Raw genomic sequence first — 22,161 nt, forward strand, 5'->3', positions numbered from 1 at the left:
GTGAAATCAGAATTGATAGCGTCTCTCCTTGGCGAGGTTGGCGGCTTACTAACGAAATTAGATTGTTAAAATCCGAGCTAAGTAATGCTTCTGTTTTTTATTTTCAAGGTGAAGCATTTTGTTTGTATGGCTGGATTTTGGGCGGGAAATTTGTTGCTGTTGAAAGTTTTTTTCGGCAGTTTATTTTTACAGCATGTCTTTGAGGGAAAGATTGTTAAGAGCCGATACAAAGTCCGTGATCAGACTAGTCTTATGGTGCCTTTCGTCGAGTGAGTTTTAGTATCTACTATGAAGTTGTTTTGTGTGGCAATTTTGAGTCAATTAGCATTATCGTGCCATGGCTTAGCTTTGTTCACGCTTGACAAAATTCCTGTAATTCAACAGCTGGAAGTTAAGCTTAGAGATTTGTCGATTCCGAGGGCCGTCAACAAAACACTTTCACCTGTGATTCTGATTCCGGGTGATGGCGGAAGTAGATTCGAAGCGAAATGGGACAAAAATCAGATTACTCACTCGTTTTGTAGTCGTAAGCAAGATAATTTTACGACCATCTGGCTGAATCCTGAACTCTTAATATGGTTCATTATTGACTGCTTAGTGGACAACTTGCGATTGGTGTATAACAGTGTGACTCGAACAACTTCCAACTCGCCAGGGGTATCAGTGAGGGTTCCAGGTTGGGGTAATACTGAGACTGTTGAGTGGCTTGACCCCAATCATAGTAGAGTTGGAGCGTATTTCGTTAACCTAGTCAATATTCTGGTGCGTTACGGATACAAACGAGGACTATCCATCAGGGGCGCTCCTTACGATTTTCGGAAAGCTCCTAATGAGGACGCCGAATACAGAACCCAACTGAAGTCCTTGATCGAAGAAACTTACGCGATCAACAACGATACCGCAGTCACCCTGGTAGCACACAGCTTAGGAGCTCCAGTGACCCTCAACTTTCTCCAGCAGCAATCTCAAGAATGGAAGGACAAATACATCAGAAGGCTCATCTCCCTGTCTGGAGCCTGGGGAGGAACCGTTAAAGCCGTCAAAACCTATACCATTGGAGACAACCTGGGATCAATCTTCGTCGACTCCCACGCAGTTCGATCAATGCTCATCACCACACCTTCGCTAGCCTACCTTATGCCCAGCCCCCTTTTCTGGAACCCCAATGAAATCTTTGTCAAAACTAAATCCTACCAGTACACCGTTGCCAACATCGATCAGTTCTTCAAAGATCTCGACCTCAACGATGCCCTAAACATGTACCAAGATACCCTTCCTTACACCCTCAATTTCACGGCACCACAAGTCGAGGTACACTGTTGGTACGCAACGGGAAAACCAACGGTCGATCGCCTGGAATGGTCAAACACCGACGACATGACGAGCAACAAGCCCAAGCTGATCTACGGAGACGGAGATGGAACGGTGAATTTGCGGTCCCTGACTGGGTGTGAACGATGGGTTGGGCAACAAAATGGTGCAGTTATCATCCGAAAGTTTCCAAAAAGTGGCCACATGGGACTGCTTGGGGAACTGTCGATACTGAAGGAATTTGTGGCGACGCAGCTGAGTGACCTTAAGTGATAAGGAACTTACAACTGGAAGCTACGGCTGGTCAAGTTTTGTTGGTTTTGTTGGTTTTGTTAAATTTTGTTATTTCTTCTTAATGTTTCTTAAAATGAGTTATGGTAGAGAAAATATACACTCTATATTTAAAATAAATGTTGTTATTATATTTGCGAATACAATGATAAGAACTGATAAGAAATATCTCTATTAAGAATAGATATTGATTTTTTTTTTTGACTGGATTATTTTTAATTTTTGAGGATAAATGATCCATAAAGATTATCAATGTCTTTCGTAAGGCGAATTCAACAATCATTTGTTTTAGTAAGTTGCTAGCAAACAGCAAGAACAGTTGCCGCAGCCCGTGGCTTGGAAGATAGCCCTCGAGTATTCTAAGCCAACGATCATGGGATCGAATCCCGATCACGGCATGCATATTACACTTTCTGTGGATTGGTAGTTTTATCATTTGTGAGATGCTAGCCGTCTTATCCTCGAAAGATGTACGCATAGAGTTAAGAAAAGGAAATCTCTTCGAGGAAACATCACGTTTCATTAAGAACCTGTTTGTGTTTGTGTTCGTTTAAAAAAAAAAAAGAATTGTTGAAATTTTCTCCTATATCGTCAGTTTTGTAGTCGTCAAATTCTTCACAATCCCTAGTATTCAAATGATTGAGCTATAAAATAATGATTTGTTGTAAGCTCTTTTTCAATCTATTCCAAAAAATTTCGAAAGTCATGTTCCGCTTTTTTCGAAAATGTCCCGCCGTCCCGCTTTTTAGTCAAAATGCCTCGCTTTTTTTCAACCAGCTTTTCTAAAAAAAAGTTTTCCAAAATTTTATTTCATAGTTATATTCAAGCTGCAACTAACTGATTGATCTTTGCATCACGAAAACTCTGGAGATTTAATTGAGATTGAAATATTAATTCTTCAAGAATGTACCTCATCTCATCGATACATACATATCCCATAATTCCACTTGAAATGGGTTTATTTCGACGATCTCATTTCAGATAGAAATCTATCAAACTTTGTGCGCCAAGATATTGCTTTTAAAGTAGCTTATCAATTCGTTAAAAATGTTGCCAAAATGATATGATTCTGGGAAATGCTAGTGGTAAATCGGTAAAATGACTTACTGGCTCTACTTCGCACTAAAATTGTTTTTTTGATTGATATAGAAATACCAAATAAATTTGTATAGAAATAATTTCGAGATGTTGTCAAAAGTGAAAAAATATTCATGCTGAGAAATATTATTAACAGGAATTCTTCACAACTTAAAATTCAAGGTCATTAATATTTCATTTAAAAAAAATCTGTAAATACCAACAAACTGAAACATGCAGAATTTTTGAATAACAACAAAATTTATTCTTTGTTAAAAATTCAATTATTAATTTTGTCTTGCCATTCAAGAACAACTATGGTAAAAACCAAAGAAATATCATGGAATGCTTAAAAACTAAAAATCGCTGATTTTAAGTTTTTAAAAATCATTGATTTTTTTGAGTTTCAAACAAAATTTTTCTAATATCTTTGTGCTATTCTCACTTTTTTTTACTAAAGATGCTCATGGCGGAAAGCATGAAAAAGCTTAAATTTTGTTCCACGTTCACTCCTGGGTGTAAAATTATTGACATAGATGCGGAAAGCAGGTTTTTTACCAACTAAGCTATGTTGCCGATTTATGAAATTTTATATTCATTAATTCAAGTAAAAAGTACAATAGTTTTTTACCCAACCAAAAACATACATACAGTACCGTTCATAATTGTATAGAAATTGGAAGCAAGCGCATTGTCACTTCGACTTTGAACTTCCATAACTTTTTACACTGATGATATTTTTTGATCAAATTTTTTGCGTTAGATAGATCAACTATCACACTATTATAACACAAAATTTGAGCTTTCTGGAAATTTTGTGGCCTGAGATACAGTAATTCTACGAAAATCGGACTTTTTAGACTTTTCTCATTCAAACTACAATATCTCTGAAACTACGCAACATTTTATATTGAAAATTTGCACAGTGTTTGTTGAGATATGAAACTAGCATGTCTGAATTTTTGGAAAGGTTCTATTGATGAAATCAAAAGTTACGAGAGGTGCAATATTTCAGGCATGAACCTTGAAATGCGATTTCTATAGAATTTTGGACAAAGGAATCATCGACTATTTAGAGACATTTCCTAATTGATACTTATTTTGAGTTGTTAATTTCAGTTTCTAACTCGTTAGACAGACTGTATTAAAACTCAGATCTTGACACCAAAAATGGATTGTATATACAATTGAGTTTTGTTAGGAAGTGTAACCAACCAAATTCAGAATTTGAAGCTAACCTTTTTACCTTCAAAATAAAATTCATCGAACACTTATTTTGCATGTCAACAATTACTTACGATAGTCAACAGAATTAGCCAAAAAAACTAAAACCTCAGTATTATAATTAATTATTTTAATTATGAAAAATTACGTCATTACTAATTTTGCTAATTGTATCAACGTCGCTTTCCGTTGAATCCGGGTTTTTCGGGTTTATAATAAAAACTCACTTTTAACTTTATACCACTCTTTAATGTTCTTCCGCACGACACTCGATTACTTGGCCAACTGACCTTCTATCATGGACACACATAGACCACCACAGTTTCTCTCGTTTTTGTTCGCTCCTCTCTATCTAGTCGATATTCGTGGATACTGCTCAAAACTCAACCCGTCGTCTTTATTGATGGAGCAGTGTTGCCTCTACATTCCTTTCCTTCTGCGAAAAAAAAAAAATTAAAACATAAAAAAATGAAAAAAAAAATTAAGTGTGGATAAATATTTTATACATTACCTAATCCTTATACTTTTGGGGAATCCGAATTGTTCTCTTAGATCGTTTAGGAGCTTGTATTTCTAAATCATCATTAGGATTTGATGAAACTTGTTTCTTTTTGAGTGGTGAAGAGATTTCTGGGCCCTCTGTAGATTCATCTGAAGAAGATGCCGAAGGATCCGAAACTGAATCGTCTATCTTAGACGATGACGGCCATTTCTTAACATGGGACACTGGTCGACGATATTTCACTCCTTCTTGACTCTGGACAGTAACTTCGCCGCCTTGTCTTTTGATGACCTTAAACTTTTCCATCTTAAACTTTGGCTCTAATTTGCCGCTCTCGTAATTCTTAATCATCACTTCATCACCATCAGAAATGTTAGAGGTTTTCGCTTTTCTCCGCATGTCTGCATAAAGCTTGCCTTTGAATTTCTGGATTGCATCTTTGTCGCGAATGTCATCGTCACGGTACCAGGCTGGATCTGTTTTTAGCGACGGAAGAAGATCTTTGACTGGCCTTCCGGTCAGTAATTCTAGAGGCGGCTTTCCTGTGACCGAGTGGGGTGTAGTGTTATATGCGTATACGTATTCTTTCACAGCTTTTCGCCAATCCGTTTTGCAAGCTTTTGCAATTCTCAGAGCCCGTAGAATCCCTTGATTCTGCCTCTCGACCAGTCCGTTCATTTGAGGCCAGTATGGGATAGTTCTTATCAAACGGATATTCTTACTGGTGCAGTAGCTAAGAAACTCTTCACTAGCAAATGGTGGGCCATTATCACTTCTTATTGTTTGGGGGTAGGACTGGTCGTAGAAAACATCTTCAAGGGCTTCAATCGTCTTGCTGGCATTGGTACTTTTCATTTCTATCACTTTGATGTACCGACTATAGTAATCTACGATGACGAGAAAAGTCGCGCACTCCTTGGCTGAGAAAAAGTCGATGGCAATTTCCTGCCAAGCATATTCTGGCATCTGCTTGCGAATCATCGGTTCCGGAGGCCCTTGAGTGCTGACCGCAGCACATCCGGAACATTCTTGAACTTTTTCTATTACATCTCGGTCGATATTTGGCCACCAAACTAATTCTCTCAAATTCCTCCTCATGGTAACAACACCGGGGTGACCCCGATGGGCTATGTTTAAAGCTTTAGCCTGGAGTTGTTTTGGCAGGATTATGCGATCGTTTCTCACTACTATACCGTTGATTATACCAAGTTCTTTTGCAAAAGCCTGATAACGGCACAAGTCTACTGACCAATTTCCAGTTTGGATAGCATTCATCACCTTTTTTAGATCCTCATCACTGGTGGTCTCGGATTGAATAAGTTCGAGCGTTATGGCCGTAGGAGTTTCACCAATAGCAAACAAGTAGTGTTCAGTTGACTCATCCAATGCATTTTCAGATCCTTCACATAAACGAGACAAAACATCAGAAATGTTGGAAACACCAGGAATATGTTTCACCGAAAAGTTGTAGGGTTGAAGGCGTAAGGCCCAGCCTTCTGCTCGAGAGCATGCTCTTTTCCCGTCCTGATGTTTGCCTCCATAGATAAATTCCAGAGTCTTGTGGTCTGTGAAGATAGTGAAAGTAGCTCCGAAAAGATAAGGGTAAAATTTTTCAACGGCCCAAACAACGGACAAAGCCTCACGCTGGGTTTGTGGATAGACTCTTTCTGCCTTTGTCAATCCTTTGGAGGCAAAACTAATAATTCGGGCCGTACCAGATGCATTTCTTTGGGTGAGTACCGCTCCTAACCCTACAGGAGATGCGTCAACATATAATTCGATTGGATCTTTTGGATCGAAAAATCCTAAACAACGAACAGTATTTGCTAATTCGTTTCGTAAATCATCAAACGCAAGTTGTTGATCTTCATCAAACTGTTGTACATCTCCCCTTACAAATTTACGCAATGGTTCAGTCCAAAGGTCAGTCAGTTGAAAGGTCTGGTATGAAATGTCCCACATAGTTCACAAGACCAAGGAAGCTGCGAACCTCCTCGACTGATTCTGGTTTACGGAAGTTTTGAATAGCGAGAACCTTCTCTTCCGAGGGACTTATTCCTACTGAGCTCACTTTGTATCCAAGTATTTCTAGCTCCGGAACGGCAATTGAGCATTTTTCATCATTTAAAGTAGCGTTATTTCTTTTCAATGCAGCTAAAACCAGATTCAGCCTTTCAGACATAACCCGCTGAAAAATTTCGGGAGCGCAGTTTAGGCAGAAGGTCAGACGTTTGAATCGCATAAGGCCTCTACTGGTCATAAATGTAGTCACTCCTCGAGAGTCGGGATGCAATTCTATGTGATGGAAAGCTGACTTGATATCGAGTTTAGAAAAACATTTTGATCCTCTAAGCCTATTTAAAAGAGTATCAATCAACGGAAGCGGAAAATGTTCCCGTTGAATGGCCTGGTTGGGAAATTTCATGTTGACGCACAACCTAATGTCATTCTTTCCCTTCGGTACAACTACCATGGGTGAAATCCAGTCTGGCGGTCCAACAACTGGTTCAATGACATCTTCGTTCAGCATCTGTTGAATTTTCCGATCAACTTTTTCCTCTAACGCAACTGGAATTCTAACATAAGCTATTTTCCTTGGCTGAACGGATGGGTCTATGGCTAGCTTTATCAAAACATTGGGGAACTTGGGAAACGGGACTTGTTCTACTCCAATATTTTGTACGTCCAAACCCACTTTCAAGACCTTGAGATCTTCTGCAGTTCTTTTCCCGAGTAATGATTTTTGAGCATCCTTAATAACAAAAAACTCTGCGTAGTTTCTTGGCTTAAATTCGTTGACAACAATCCAAGCTTCAAAAATAGCAATCACCTGCAAAGGCTTGCAGCTGGCGTACGCCATAACTTGGCGATCACATTGAAATTTCTTTTTGAAGATCTCAGAATTATTTTTTATCAAAGCTGTCCAAACTCCTTCGGTAACTGTATTGATAGCAGCCCCAGAGTCAATCAAGAATTCTATTTTCAGCTGATCAATCGTACAAATTACAGTGCCAGTTGCTGCAGATGGATTCTAACAAAACATATATAATTAGACTTTCATTTTATCATATTTATTAAGTATCAGTTTTCAATTTTATTATGTAACGAACAAGAGAAAAAGAAGAATTTAATTAAAATTAAACTACCTACGGGGAAAATTTCCTTCGTCTCCTGGCACTTCAATTTTTCATTCAACTCTTGCCCATCTTGCAAAACATTGACATCACGTCGCAAGTTGTCCTTCTGGTAACCTCTCTGCTGGTCGGCTGGTCTTCTCCAATTGAGATTAGGATTTGGTGTGCTTCGGCGAGTTCCAGGGCACTTCCGTGCGTAGTGACCACGGACACCACAACGTTTACACAATGCATTTTTGGCTAAGCAACCTACCGAGTCCGTGCCATGATACCAAGAGCCGCAACTACCACATTCATTGCGCCTGCGATCCATATTATTATTCGCCCAAGTTGCCTTTACGTATGGTCTCCTTTGCTGGTACACCGCTGCCACCAAATTTTCTCCAACCGGACGCAATTTCTCCTTTTGTTTCGTAAGTATCTCTCGGTTGACCGCATAATTGATAAGATCATTGAAACTCATCGTGTTTTCCATCCCCTTATCTCGAACATGCTCATCTCGAGCACCCATGGTCACTTGCTGCATGATTTCATTTTCTTCACGGTCTCGAAAATCGCATCTTGTCGCCTGGGTTCGAAGTCGCAAAACAAATTGATTGAACAATTCGCTAGATGTTTGCTTGATTGAACGGAACACCTCGAGCTCAATCCGTTCATTACGTTTTCCGACAAAAAAATTATTGAGACGCTTCACCGCATTATCATACTCCGGTATTTCAATCGGAGCCAATGGCACTTTTACCGGCGCTGGCATTATCTCACCGTCAACCGGACCAAGATTGTAAAAGAAACGTTGAAGACCTCTTCCACCTCGGGCCAACAAAAAAACTAATTTCTCATGTTGCGTTTCAAAATTCTTCATCTCGAGGACAAGTTCGAATGCTCGGAACCATTCCTCCCATTCACGTCGTAAATCAGATTCATCCACACTATCGTTGAAAGGACCCAATGGCCAGTCTTTGTCGTTACTCATCTGAAATAAATTAAATTCCAAACTAACTCTTTTGAAGTTGACATTCTTTAAATTTTCATCAAGCACAATCAATCAAAATATTCTGTTCTCTACAGTAACACCTTTTCAAAGAAAACAAAACACATCATCATCTGAAATTTTCTCTCAGTATTCGTCATTTGCGTATAGGTATTTTAATTCTGCTCAAGAGCGAATAAAAACTTGCCGCCTAAACAACTTCAATATGAGCTTCATTTTTCTAAATATGTCGTATATTTTATTTCTCCGTGGGAGCGGACAACTGATACCAAACCAACACATCATCATAATGAGCCTCACCCTCACTAAATAGTTTAATTAATTCTCCAGGAGAGCGAGAAAATTTCCACCAACAAATCTTCAAAGTGTGCCTCAATCTCACAAAAGAGATAGATTTAAACTCTCCAAGTGAGCGGAGAAATTAACACAAAGACATCTTCAAAGTGAGCCTCATCCTCACTATACAGTTAGATTTTTATTCTCCGAGCTAGCGGGAAAATTACCACCAAAAAAAGTTCAAAGTGGGCCTCATCCTCACTAAAAGTATTTCAGCAAAAGTTTACCATTCACACTATTAATATTTCATCTGATGCAGCGCATTTTTTCTAACCTTTGCTTCACTAAAATTTCATTCTCCAACTTCATCGGCCTTCAACCGAATCGAATTATGTTACTACGAAGCCGCGGGCTTCAACCGCTTGACATTTTTTTTGCTTTCGGTCTTCAGCCGATGATTTTTTTTTGCCCAAACAACTTCCTCGCCTCCAAATTTTTCGATCCTCAGTCGAACAAAACAATAATTTTTCAAACTTTGAGCTCTTCGGTCTTCAGCCGGCCCAGCCATCTTTTACAAATGAAACTAATTTTTTTTTTTATTATCACCTACCCCAGTCTTCAGCTGGTACGAATGCTTCAATTTAGACGCCATTTTGGAGAAAAAAATTTTACACACTAGGCAAAGGGGACTGCGTAAACTAGCAAGCACTTAATTTATCGATTATGGAACGTACCTTGTCGATCGTACTGGCTGCGCCAAAATTGTATCAACGTCGCTTTCCGTTGAATCCGGGTTTTTCGGGTTTATAATAAAAACTCACTTTTAACTTTATACCACTCTTTAATGTTCTTCCGCACGACACTCGATTACTTGGCCAACTGACCTTCTATCATGGACACACATAGACCACCACAGTTTCTCTCGTTTTTGTTCGCTCCTCTCTATCTAGTCGATATTCGTGGATACTGCTCAAAACTCAACCCGTCGTCTTTATTGATGGAGCAGTGTTGCCTCTACACTAATTATAATTATTCTTCAAGAAAAATTGTAAGCTAAAATTTCATTTTTTGTTCAACTCAACGTTCAAAAAAGTTTCAATGACTTACACAAGGCTACAAAATTCTCGTTTTCCCGAGGTGCAAAAACTTCAGAAGAAAATTTTCATTAAATTCATCAATTTCCAATATGCCCAATACATTGAAAAACAAATAACAAAGTTTTGAAGTATTATGAAAAAAAACGGTGTTTTAGAAGAATGGAAAGCAAAAAAATCAAGCTTTGTTTGCCTGGGATGGAAGATTTCGACGAATTCGTGAAAACCCGATGAATGTTTTTTTCATTGGTGAGTTCGTTTCATGTTTTAATAAGGTTGACAGATTGCCCGGTTTTATCCGGGTTTTCCTGGATATTTCATACAAAATTTTAGAATCGTCCGGATTTCATTGAAAAAATGCCTGGATTTGGCTAGGACTTATTCATTTAAGTTGGCAAATTAATAAAAAAAAAATTAAGTTATGAAGAAATTTTTTTTTAATGTATGCCTCCAAAACGAATTTTTAGGGCAAGTATTTTGAAAATAATCATGAAAAGTTTTTTGGAAGCCAAAAATATGAGTGATAATCGGTCGATGAGTTAAGATGAAAAACATTTTTTTTTTTCAATTATATTTTTTAGTTTTTGTTAAGTAATTTCAAGGTTTTGATAAAATTTGCTCGGATATTGCCGGGTTTGCCTGTCGTCAATTTAAAAATCAAATGCCTCAATTTTGACAGGTTTTTATATAAAATTGCTCAGATTTCTCAGCTGAGAAAATTATAGCAATCTTATCATCCGTGTGAAAATTCGAGTTCAGGAAATCTCAAAAAAAATTTCACCAAAATGATCCTTTAGTTATCAATTGAGTTCTATGAATTACAGTTTTAAAAAGTTTAAAGTTTCTAAAAAACTTACCTGTATAATGTTCAAAATTTGTTTGTACATTCCTCCAATTTTTTAAGTACAGTTTTTCGAAATTTTCAATAAAATTCACTATTTAAATATTAGATTTTTTTTATGATTTGCAGAATAAGTTTGTCTTTGTTTTTAAATTCTAAATTTTTGTTTTCAGAAAATAAAATATAAAATCTAACATCTAATCTAAAAAAAAACACATTTCCTACCTTTTGTACTTGTCAGGACCCAATGTTTTAATTGGCAGCGGAAAAATATTCAAAGCTTGAAATTTTAAACTGATTAATATGCATTTGGAATTTGAAAGTTTATAAACGATTCACTTATTGTAATTATTCAAATCATCTTTTTGAATCGATCATGATTTTTTTTTTGTTGATGTAAGTAAAGTATAAAAAAAGATAACAAGCAGAAACTTTAAAGCGAAATTTCAATGCTTTAAAGTGCTTTGTTTTTTCTATATATATATTTCAACAAAACTTGAAATTACATAATTTTGAATATTTTTGTTATGATTGAATTCGGATTTAATTGCTAAATTTGAATTCCGAAAAATCGTGAATTGATTAAAAAGTCGCATAGTGTGGACAAGACTTGAAAACAGCTCATGATTCCAAGAAGGCTAATCACACAAATTGTTTTTTTTAATTCTTTACATAAATTTTTTTTCTCGGTTGAATGAAATTTTACAACAGAAATAACTTAGAAATAACTATATATAAAATTGTATCAAATATAAGCAAAACTGTTGGAATATTTAAATAATAAGAAAATTCTTAACAGGTCAAACGTTCAAATATAAAGAAGGAAAAACTCGGGGGAAAATTTAAAAACATCTTCTTTTCTATCTCAGAAGAAAAGTTTTTTTTTCTCTTTTTTTACACAAACACAAACACATACGGGGCCGTTCACATACCACGTGGACAACTTAGGGGGGGGTGAGGGGGGTATGGAAATGTTCACGCTTGTCCACGGAGAGGGGGGTAGGGGTTTGGGTCATGTCCACGTAGACATATTTACTTCCAAAATATTTTCTAAAGGTGAATAAATACTAAGAGTGTTAAGGATACCGTTGTCAAACAAACAATTTTTGATTTCTGGATTATTTAATCTTTAATTCAGCTTGATTGAAAATCTCCTAAAATGATTTAGTTCGATTAGTGGTGTATAATAGTAGGAAAATATAGGAACTTACATTTAGTGTTTGCCTAAGTTCGAGAATGGTAAAGTCTCTCTTAACAAGATGTTCATGTGGTCGGAATCTGTATAATTTCAAGAAAATTAATACCTTGAACGAAATTATCACCATGTGGTCTTCTTACCAGTCAGGAATGTCTATTAAGGTGAGCAATGTAACGTGATGTAACCTCAAATTTTGGACTATTACAGTTTTAGGAGAACCTGATTATGAAGCATTGTGTAATTAGCAATTAGCTTTCTAAATTTAGTCATCGACCTTACCGGTTTATGAAGAACCTGATACTAATGCCTCAAAAGATTACTTTTTCCGTGCAAAAACTTCAGAAGAAAATTTTCATTAAATTCATCAATTTCCAATATGCCCAATACATTGAAAAACAAATAACAAAGTTTTGAAGTATTATGAAAAAAACGGTGTTTTAGAAGAATGGAAAGCAAAAAAAATCAAGCTTTGTTTGCCTGGGATGGAAGATTTCGACGAATTCGTGAAAACCCGATGAATGTTTTTTTCATTGGTGAGTTCGTTTCATGTTTTAATAAGGTTGACAGATTGCCCGGTTTTATCCGGGTTTTCCTGGATATTTCATACAAAATTTTAGAATCGTCCGGATTTCATTGAAAAAATGCCTGGATTTGGCTAGGACTTATTCATTTAAGTTGGCAAATTAATAAAAAAAAAATTAAGTTATGAAGAAATTTTTTTTTAATGTATGCCTCCAAAACGAATTTTCAGGGCAAGTAGGAGAGAATTCCATGTCTACCTTTGTAGTCAATAGTTGTTAAGCTTATCTCTGAAGTCAAAATAAAGACAGATATACTTTTGAAGTCCAAGCAACAGGTTGTGTCTTTCTTGGCTCCTCTGACCTGAGACGTCCGAATATCACTCCCAGCTCTAGGGTGATTGACCCCGTTGCAAGTGTGGCAATACTGAAGGTCACTGACGTGACATATTGGCGACGAGATAAAAGGACGTGTAGTTAAAACATGAGTTTATCATCCGAGTTTAAGCCTGCTGTTTCGACAGGTGAAAACCGCGTTAAGGGAAGATTTCCAGTGTATGTGCCGGGACTGAATGTGAATTCCTACCTGCAAACGGTAGATATTTTCTTTGCACTGAATAAAACGCCAGACGAAGAAAAGCCGTTGGAATTTATTACAAGTGTGGGCCAGGAAACGGCGGACCGACTGATTGGCAGTTTTAAGCCAGATAAAATAGTCGGTAAAAGTTATGAAGAGATTGTGACCAAATTTAAGAAAATATTCGAAGTGAATAAAAACGTTTTCGCTGAGCGCCATAAACTGATAACCCGTACACAGTTAGACGGAGAATCGCTTGATGATTTTTCCATCGAGCTCCAGAACATTGTGGAGCACTGTGATGTGTCCTTGGAAACAGAAGTAACGTTAGTGAAATCGGTTTTTGTTTCGGGTATAAAAAACGATAAAACACGCGAGAAGATGATAAACGAGGCTAATGTGGAGTTGACTTTATCCGAGCTAGTGGAAAAAGCTAAAACAATGGAAGTTGCGGCGGCTGAAGCGCGCAAAATGGGCCGATCAGAAGTAAACACGTTAAACTTTGTTGGTCCGAACCGCAAACCCGTGAATGCATCAAAAAACTTACTTCGATCTAGCCAGTTCGACGACGTCGCACGACTTGGCGACGCTGTCGGTCACCGCGGAAACGCATCGGGGGAAAACCAGGTTGTGTGTTATAATTGCTACCAGAGAGGGCATCTCTCGTACACATGCACCTTCCCGAAGGCCAAAAAGCCTCGCACGTCTTGGCTATCCAGGGGGCGAGGGAACCGAAAACGAGCTTTCGAGGAGAGAATCAACCAACTGAGCGCAGCGATGGAAGAGCTGAAATCCAACCTGAATGACGATGATGGTGCATGCGAGAATAGTTCTAATGATGACGATGATGGTGAGGTTGAGATGGTGAATAATATTGTACTAGGTGAGGGCAGGTCTGATACTTCTCCAGCATATTTAGAACTTTGTGTGAATAATGCTAATCTGGTGATGGAGTGCGACACTGGTGCTTGCGCAACGATATGTTCTGAACGCACTTATAATGAACATTTTACAGCTGTTCCTCTTTTACCAGTCAAAAGAAATTTGTTTGTGATCTCAGGCGGAAAAGTTCTTGTTTCTGGTCAGATTATTGTTCATGTGAGGATTAATAAAAAAAAATTCTTACTTCCTTTAATCGTAGTTGAGTCAAAACAACATTTTACTCCTCTTTTGGGGAGGGATTGGCTGAACGTTATTTTCCCAAAGTGGAGATCCTCCTTTTCTCTCAACCATATTCTTACTGAAGATAGCATTATTCCAAATCAAAGAATTTTTGCATACCCTGTTCAAACAATATTATCAGGAATCAATCCAAGACAAAAGAAGCAGTTAGATGAAAATACTAGTGACAAAGGTAAAATCGACAGTAAACTGAAAAAGCATGATAAAGTGATCTACGCATATAAAGTTAATGGAAAAACATTTTGTAACGAGGCAGTAGTTGTTAAAAAAAATTCTAATATGACCTATCTCATAGACATTGAAGGAGAAATCAAAAAAGCTCACAAAAATCAACTAAAGAAAATTGCTAAACGTGCTTTCTTTCCTAAGTATCCCAACGATGGTAAAACTTCAAACACTGAAAATGTATCTGAATCAAAAAGTATCACCAAATCTGAAGTAGAAAAAACAGAATCAAAACATGAATTGCAAAATTGTCAAATACCACGTAGGTCTCAAAGAAAAACAGGAAAAAAGCATGAAAATTTGAATTTAGAGTTTCTTTTTAAACAAAATAAGCAGTAAAATCGTGAAAATTTTAATTAAGTGAAAAATTTATCTTAAAGGGGGAGTTGAGAGGAGAGAATTCCATGTCTACCTTTGTAGTCAATAGTTGTTAAGCTTATCTCTGAAGTCAAAATAAAGACAGATATACTTTTGAAGTCCAAGCAACAGGTTGTGTCTTTCTTGGCTCCTCTGACCTGAGACGTCCGAATATCACTCCCAGCTCTAGGGTGATTGACCCCGTTGCAAGTGTGGCAATACTGAAGGTCACTGACGTGACAGAAAATAATCATGAAAAGTTTTTTGGAAGCCAAAAATATGAGTGATAATCGGTCGATGAGTTAAGATGAAAAACATTTTTTTTTTCAATTATATTTTTTAGTTTTTGTTAAGTAATTTCAAGGTTTTGATAAAATTTGCTCGGATATTGCCGGGTTTGCCTGTCGTCAATTTAAAAATCAAATGCCTCAATTTTGACAGGTTTTTATATAAAATTGCTCAGATTTCTCAGCTGAGAAAATTATGGCAATCTTATCATCCGTGTGAAAATTCGAGTTCAGGAAATCTCAAAAAAAATTTCACCAAAATGATCCTTTAGTTATCAATTGAGTTCTATGAATTACAATTTTAAAAAGTTTAAAGTTTCTAAAAAACTTACCTGTATAATGTTCAAAATTTGTTTGTACATTCCTCCAATTTTTTAAGTACAGTTTTTCGAAATTTTCAATAAAATTCACTATTTAAATGTTAGATTTTTTTATGATTTGCAGAATAAGTTTGTCTTTGTTTTTAAATTCTAAATTTTTGTTTTCAGAAAATAAAATATAAAATCTAACATCTAATCTAAAAAAAAACACATTTCCTACCTTTTGTACTTGTCAGGACCCAATGTTTTAATTGGCAGCGGAAAAATATTCAAAGCTTGAAATTTTAAACTGATTAATATGCATTTGGAATTTGAAAGTTTATAAACGATTCACTTATTGTAATTATTCAAATCATCTTTTTGAATCGATCATGATTTTTTTTTTGTTGATGTAAGTAAAGTATAAAAAAAGATAACAAGCAGAAACTTTAAAGCGAAATTTCAATGCTTTAAAGTGCTTTGTTTTTTCTATATATATATTTCAACAAAACTTGAAATTACATAATTTTGAATATTTTTGTTATGATTGAATTCGGATTTAATTGCTAAATTTGAATTCCGAAAAATCGTGAATTGATTAAAAAGTCGCATAGTGTGGACAAGACTTGAAAACAGCTCATGATTCCAAGAAGGCTAATCACACAAATTGTTTTTTTTAATTCTTTACATAAATTTTTTTTCTCGGTTGAATGAAATTTTACAACAGAAATAACTTAGAAATAACTATATATAAAATTGTATCAAATATAAGCAAAACTGTTGGAATATTTAAATAATAAGAAAATTCTTAACAGGTCAAACGTTCAAATATAAAGAAGGAAAAACTCGGGGGAAAATTTAAAAACATCTTCTTTTCTATCTCAGAAGAAAAGTTTTTTTTTTCTCTTTTTTTACACAAACACAAACACATACGGGGCCGTTCACATACCACGTGGACAACTTAGGGGGGGGTGAGGGGGGTATGGAAATGTTCACGCTTGTCCACGGAGAGGGGGGTAGGGGTTTGGGTCATGTCCACGTAGACATATTTACTTCCAAAATATTTTCTAAAGGTGAATAAATACTAAGAGTGTTAAGGATACCGTTGTCAAACAAACAATTTTTGATTTCTGGATTATTTAATCTTTAATTCAGCTTGATTGAAAATCTCCTAAAATGATTTAGTTCGATTAGTGGTGTATAATAGTAGGAAAATATAGGAACTTACATTTAGTGTTTGCCTAAGTTCGAGAATGGTAAAGTCTCTCTTAACAAGATGTTCATGTGGTCGGAATCTGTATAATTTCAAGAAAATTAATACCTTGAACGAAATTATCACCATGTGGTCTTCTTACCAGTCAGGAATGTCTATTAAGGTGAGCAATGTAACGTGATGTAACCTCAAATTTTGGACTATTACAGTTTTAGGAGAACCTGATTATGAAGCATTGTGTAATTAGCAATTAGCTTTCTAAATTTAGTCATCGACCTTACCGGTTTATGAAGAACCTGATACTAATGCCTCAAAAGATTACTTTTTCCGTAATATTTAATGCAAACTTAATAAATCTTCGAATTGTTATTCGCACGCTTTAAAATTTCCACTACCAATCACACGTTTCCATCAAAAACTCCCACCGTTTACAATTTGACGTCTGTCCTCTTCTGTCACTCATAGTTGATCGTAGACGTTCCCACGATCACTCTCGATCAAACCGAGGGGCTCGGCTTGGCGCTGCTAACAAAGAGGTTTAAATCAAAATCTTAAAAATGGCATACCTTTCCAGTTATAGCTTAAACAATAAGTAGCTACTTGAAAGCAAGTGATAAACATGATAATTAAGAAATTTAAAATTTTTTATTTTGTTTTACATCAGGAAATTTTTTTCCGGTTTTACAAAATCAGTTATTTCTATAATAAAAAGGCAAAAAGTGGTGTTTTCTAATTGTCAAATTATAGGTATATAAAATAAAAACTTTTTCAAATCTGTCCACGTGAACATCCGGGGAGGGGGGTAGGGGTTTGCCAAATGTCCACGCTTGCCCACGGAGGGGGAGGAGGGGGAGGAGGGGGAGGAGGGGGTCAATAATCTAATTTTTCTGTCCACGTGGTATGTGAACGGCCCCTACACTGGATCTCAATGAAACTTAATGTTTCCTCGAAGAGATTCCTTTAACTTAACTTTAACCGTGCATCTTTCGAGGATATGATGGCAAGCATCGTAAAAACGCTAAAACCACCAAGCCACAGAAAGTGTACTATGTGTGCCGTGACCGGGATTTGATCTCATGACCGTTGGCTTAGAAGACTGGAAGGCTATCCTCTATGCCACGGGCTGCGTTAATATTATAAAAGGCAACTCTACGAAGGTCTAGGGAAGATATGCCAATATTTCAATATTTTTAGGTACTTTTTTTTTATATTTATATTTAAGGGATCGTTAGATTATTATTAGTTTAATTACTGTTTTTGTATGTTTTGCTAGTTTATTCTTATTCATTTATTATGGTTTTGTTATTTTTAGAACAAAAAATTAAATAAGCTTATCTGTCCAAAGAGCTACATAACAGTTTGAGAGAAAAAAAACCGGATTAATTTATTAAAAAATCATAAAAAAGCGCAAAATGGTTTTTTGCGAAAGGCAATGCGTATAGACCGCGGAAACGCAATGCGCCAAATAGCATAAGACGCGAAATAGGAACAAAACAAAAAGTTTAGGAATGGAAAAGTTCAATTCGTTTCAAGAGGTCATTTCAAAAATTTGGACTTGATATCCACTGAATATGAATTTTTATTCCACTATTTTGTCAAATTACTTCTTCCTCTTGTCAAAACAGTTCGGTTGCGAATTTTCAGTAGGGCGAATATGCCAAATGTAAACAAATGGAGTTATCAGCTGGGTGATAAATTACGTTTGGAGACCTACATTTTGATTGTAAAACGTTAACTGAAGGATATTTGGTTTTCGAGAAATAAAGAAAACAGAATAAGATTTTTGCTGGGGCTTTGTGGAGCTGTCAAACTTTGAATGCGTTTTTCTCGAAACGGTAATGTTGGCGCATTTTCCGTATTCAAAATTCGATACCGAGATGTTCTAAAATCGTTCTTGTTAGGAATGAGTAGTGCTTTACTCCCCTCCTTATTGATACGTTCTTCATTTCTTCTCTGGAATGGTTTGGAAAATTTTTCATAATAAAGACCAAATCAAACTTTTAAACACTTTTTGCTGGGTCAGGTAAATCCGAATAACATTCTACTGAGCGTCGATTACGAAATTTAAAAAAAAATCGATAAGAACTTATATTTTAAACTAAATATGCTAAAAATGCTGAATGGAGGGTTGTGTAAGCTTTTCACTGGAGATCTTAGTTTCTTAGGGCATTACTACTATATGTTAGTCTCATTTTCAGTTTCTAATCAGATCTTTTCCGAAGTATGGTATCGGTGACTTTTCATGGTATTTGAAGTAAAAGATAAATTTTTGCTCAACCCAACAAAATAGCACAGTATAACAGTAAAATTACACATTTTTTTGTTTCAATTTTGTGTATAATAACTATTTTATGTGCCTATTTCAATATTTTGAAAAATCTTACATTTGTGTCAAAACCTTCTATGATTAATTTTCATACCTTACTACAAACATTTTTTTCGAGGGGTAGTGCTTGATATATGCATGTGCCTGTTTGATATCTATAGCCTAATCATGCTAAAAACTTACTATCAATAATAAATATTTATCAAATATTTATTTATTTATTTATTTATTTATTTATTTATTTATTTATTTATTTATTTATTTATTTATTTATTTATTTATTTATTTATTTATTTATTTATTTCTGGAGTCTTTGACTATTGTCATACAGACTGAATGTTTAAGATTAGCTTATAATTAGGTTACATTGCAATTAGGTTAGGTGACGTCACGGATTGCACATTTAAACTTAGATTTAGTAACATGATAGTCAAACAAGTGAGAAACAGCATTGAAAACTTCACAACATCGAAAGAGTGGGTGATTCTGTCCGAAGACAGTCCTGCTTCTTGGCAGCCAAAACATGGTTTGATTACGCAGTCGGCGTGCTGGAACGTATATGTTCAATCTCTGAAGCAATTGCGGGCAGTCAACGGCATTTGCCAAGATATCGTAAACGAAGGTGCGCTGTAGAAAAGTGCTTCTTTGGCTCAAAGACGTCATTGATAGCAAGGCACACCTCTCAGAATAGGGTGGTAACCGTACGGGATCTTGCCATGGCAATCGTCGCAGGGCGTAGCGGAGGAATTTTTTCTGAATCCTTTCGAGTCTTTCGCTGTGGACAGAGTGGTAGGGTGCCCAGACTGGTACCGCATATTCCAGAACACTGCGTACCAATGAGCAGAAAACTGTTTTCAGAGCATACGGGTCCTCAAAGCTGAGTGTATTCCGACGCAGGAAGCCGAGCAAAGCGAAGGCTTTGGCTACAGTGGTCGCGGTGTGCTGAACAAATGAGAGCTTTTGGTCAAACGTTATTCCGAGGTCTTTAATGAAGCTTACTCTTTCGAGAGAGGTGTCCCTTAGAACGTAGTCGTAGACAACAGAGGCTCTAGTTCTAAAAAAAGCTTATACACTTGCATTTTTCGGCGTTAACCTCCATACCGTGTAATCCGCACCATACTAATAATCGATCGACGTCCTCCTGAAGCGCAACACAATCCAATATCGAATCAATGGTCCGGTAGATTTTGAGATCATCTGCAAACAGCAGTTTCGGCGACTGAAGGAATGTTGCCAGGTCGTTAATAAAAATCACGAAAATGAGCGGTCCAAGATGACTACCCTGCGGAAAAAAATTATTTCAAAAATGCAATTTATTTTCTCTCTTTGTAACCTTAAAGCTGCTACAAGACTCATTAGTCGCCTTTCAAGTGGGCAGAAGGCGACACCACACTCAATTCATACGAAATTTTTCCGCTTGATTGTGGTAGATAATTAAGTTAGGCGCCCCGGCCATCGATGGGTGGTGACTTTCGGAAAACTAGCTGACTCGACTGAAAGTTCATTTTGTAAAATTTCTTCACCCTCATTGATGGGACCGATGGGAGAGTCTAGGCGTAGGATTTGGAAAGCTCTCTAGGAGGTGTAAATGTGTTTTAACCAGATGTGACTCAAGGGATCCCAAATTCCATTCCTCTCTCTTTGGGTCAACTAATTTTGCTAGATGAAGTCAAAGCACGTCAAGGTTAAAGAGCGGAACCATATTAGCTTTTGCATTTTTTTTTTCGCTGTCATTCTTCCTTTGCTTTGCCTCTAAGATGGGTGGGTGTAAGCCAGCTTTAACACTACCCGGAACACCGAAAAGCAAAGGATACATATTCACATATTCCGAGCGAACTCAAGAAAAACAAGAAACAAAAAATTACACTCATTAACCGTTTTATGTTTATTTTTACCACCGCATCACCCGCCGACATTTTATCCGCGTTTGGTTTTGTGATCGTTGTACACGTCATTTGGTTTCGGTCTGAGTTTTCCTGATACTAAGGACTGAGGTTCGGAAGCGCTGCGCTGGAGGAACTTCCTCAAGGAACCAGAAGAACGACTGTGTTATCTAGCGTCGCGTCGTTGGACTGCTGCATGGGTAAAGGCGCGATGCCTCCAATGCTGATGACGATGATGACGACGGCCAGTAAGTCGAGCAGCTGGCGAGAAATCCAATTATCGCAGTCCCTCCTGCTGGTCACGGGTTTTGCCATCAGAACAGCAGCGGCGGCGTGCATTTGGCCACCAAACATGGAACATGGAAGCGGTGGAAAAAAAACGGTTAGTAAGTAGAGTGTAGGTGTTGTTACACCATCAACCAGCAGCGACTAGCTAGCTAGAGACAAGGTCAGCAGCGTGCTAGAAATTGTGACTGAATAAATAGTCCGCTCTAGTCAGCGAGAAGCGTTTTTTGCACGTGATTTGGCCGGATCGAGACCGAACAATTCAGTGTCTGATACAACACCGAGACTGGACCGTGAAGAGTGGCTCCAGAGAATTTTGGAGTAAGCTGCAAAACGGATATGGCTGCTGGATGACTGGATAATGATAAGAGCTTTACCGGCTAGAATTTACTATTCGGGCATCGGCTTAGTACGGATTATTATCTTTTTTACTAGATGGTGATACAAATATTCGATAAAAAAAAATACTTATGAAAACAGTCTATACTTCTGACAAGAAATATTAACCTTAATAGTCCTGTTGTTGATTTGTTTGATCTTTTCGAATAAATTATTCTTCTCTTCAGCACAAAAGTGCATTCCGGAAGTAATTCCTCATGGAGTGACTCTTCGGTTATACCGAAAAATGCCTAATGAACACCATTAATCATTGGAAGCTACTCAGAAAAAAATCGTCCAAAACATGAGTCATGATCTAAGCACTAAATGAGGAAATTGCTTTTTATTGGTTGACTGATTTAAGGTCATTCCAGATGCAAACCGTAAAAATTGAAATAATTTCTTTTAAAAATTTTTTTTCTCTTAGAACTTTTCACTTCCAGTATCTTCATCAATAAACTAGCTGATCCGGTGCGCTCTAAAACACCATCAAAAAACTGTGGAAAATCGCCAAGTTATTCTCAAAAACTTCTTGATATGCAAGCAAAATTTCAGTATCAATGTGTGAGTTTTAATGTTGAAAAACTTTTGTTTTGTTTTTTTTTACACCTGGTTTACAAAATTAATTCAAGGGTTTTGTAAAAACTATCTATAACAAAAATTTGCCTCCATCGTTTAATTTTTCACCCAAA

The 22,161-nt window shown here is 36.7% G+C and overlaps 2 protein-coding genes across 6 annotated transcripts in view; one reads left to right on the forward strand and one right to left on the reverse strand.

The window, feature by feature from the left end:
* LOC129741488 (phospholipase A2 group XV-like) overlaps nt 1-1,584 on the forward strand; it is a 64,042-nt gene extending 62,458 nt beyond the window's left edge. Inside the window, exon 4 of the mRNA XM_055733229.1 lies at nt 385-1,584. Within this exon, the coding sequence (XP_055589204.1) occupies nt 385-1,584 (1,200 nt within the window). The remainder of the gene's footprint in view (nt 1-384) is intronic.
* The window catches only part of LOC129748421 (calcitonin gene-related peptide type 1 receptor), a 473,124-nt gene that overhangs the window by 332,055 nt on the left and 118,908 nt on the right, over nt 1-22,161 (reverse strand). The window lies entirely within an intron of this gene.

This window comes from Uranotaenia lowii, chromosome 2 (assembly GCF_029784155.1).
Source record: "Uranotaenia lowii strain MFRU-FL chromosome 2, ASM2978415v1, whole genome shotgun sequence".
NCBI classification, from domain to species: Eukaryota; Metazoa; Arthropoda; class Insecta; order Diptera; family Culicidae; genus Uranotaenia; species Uranotaenia lowii.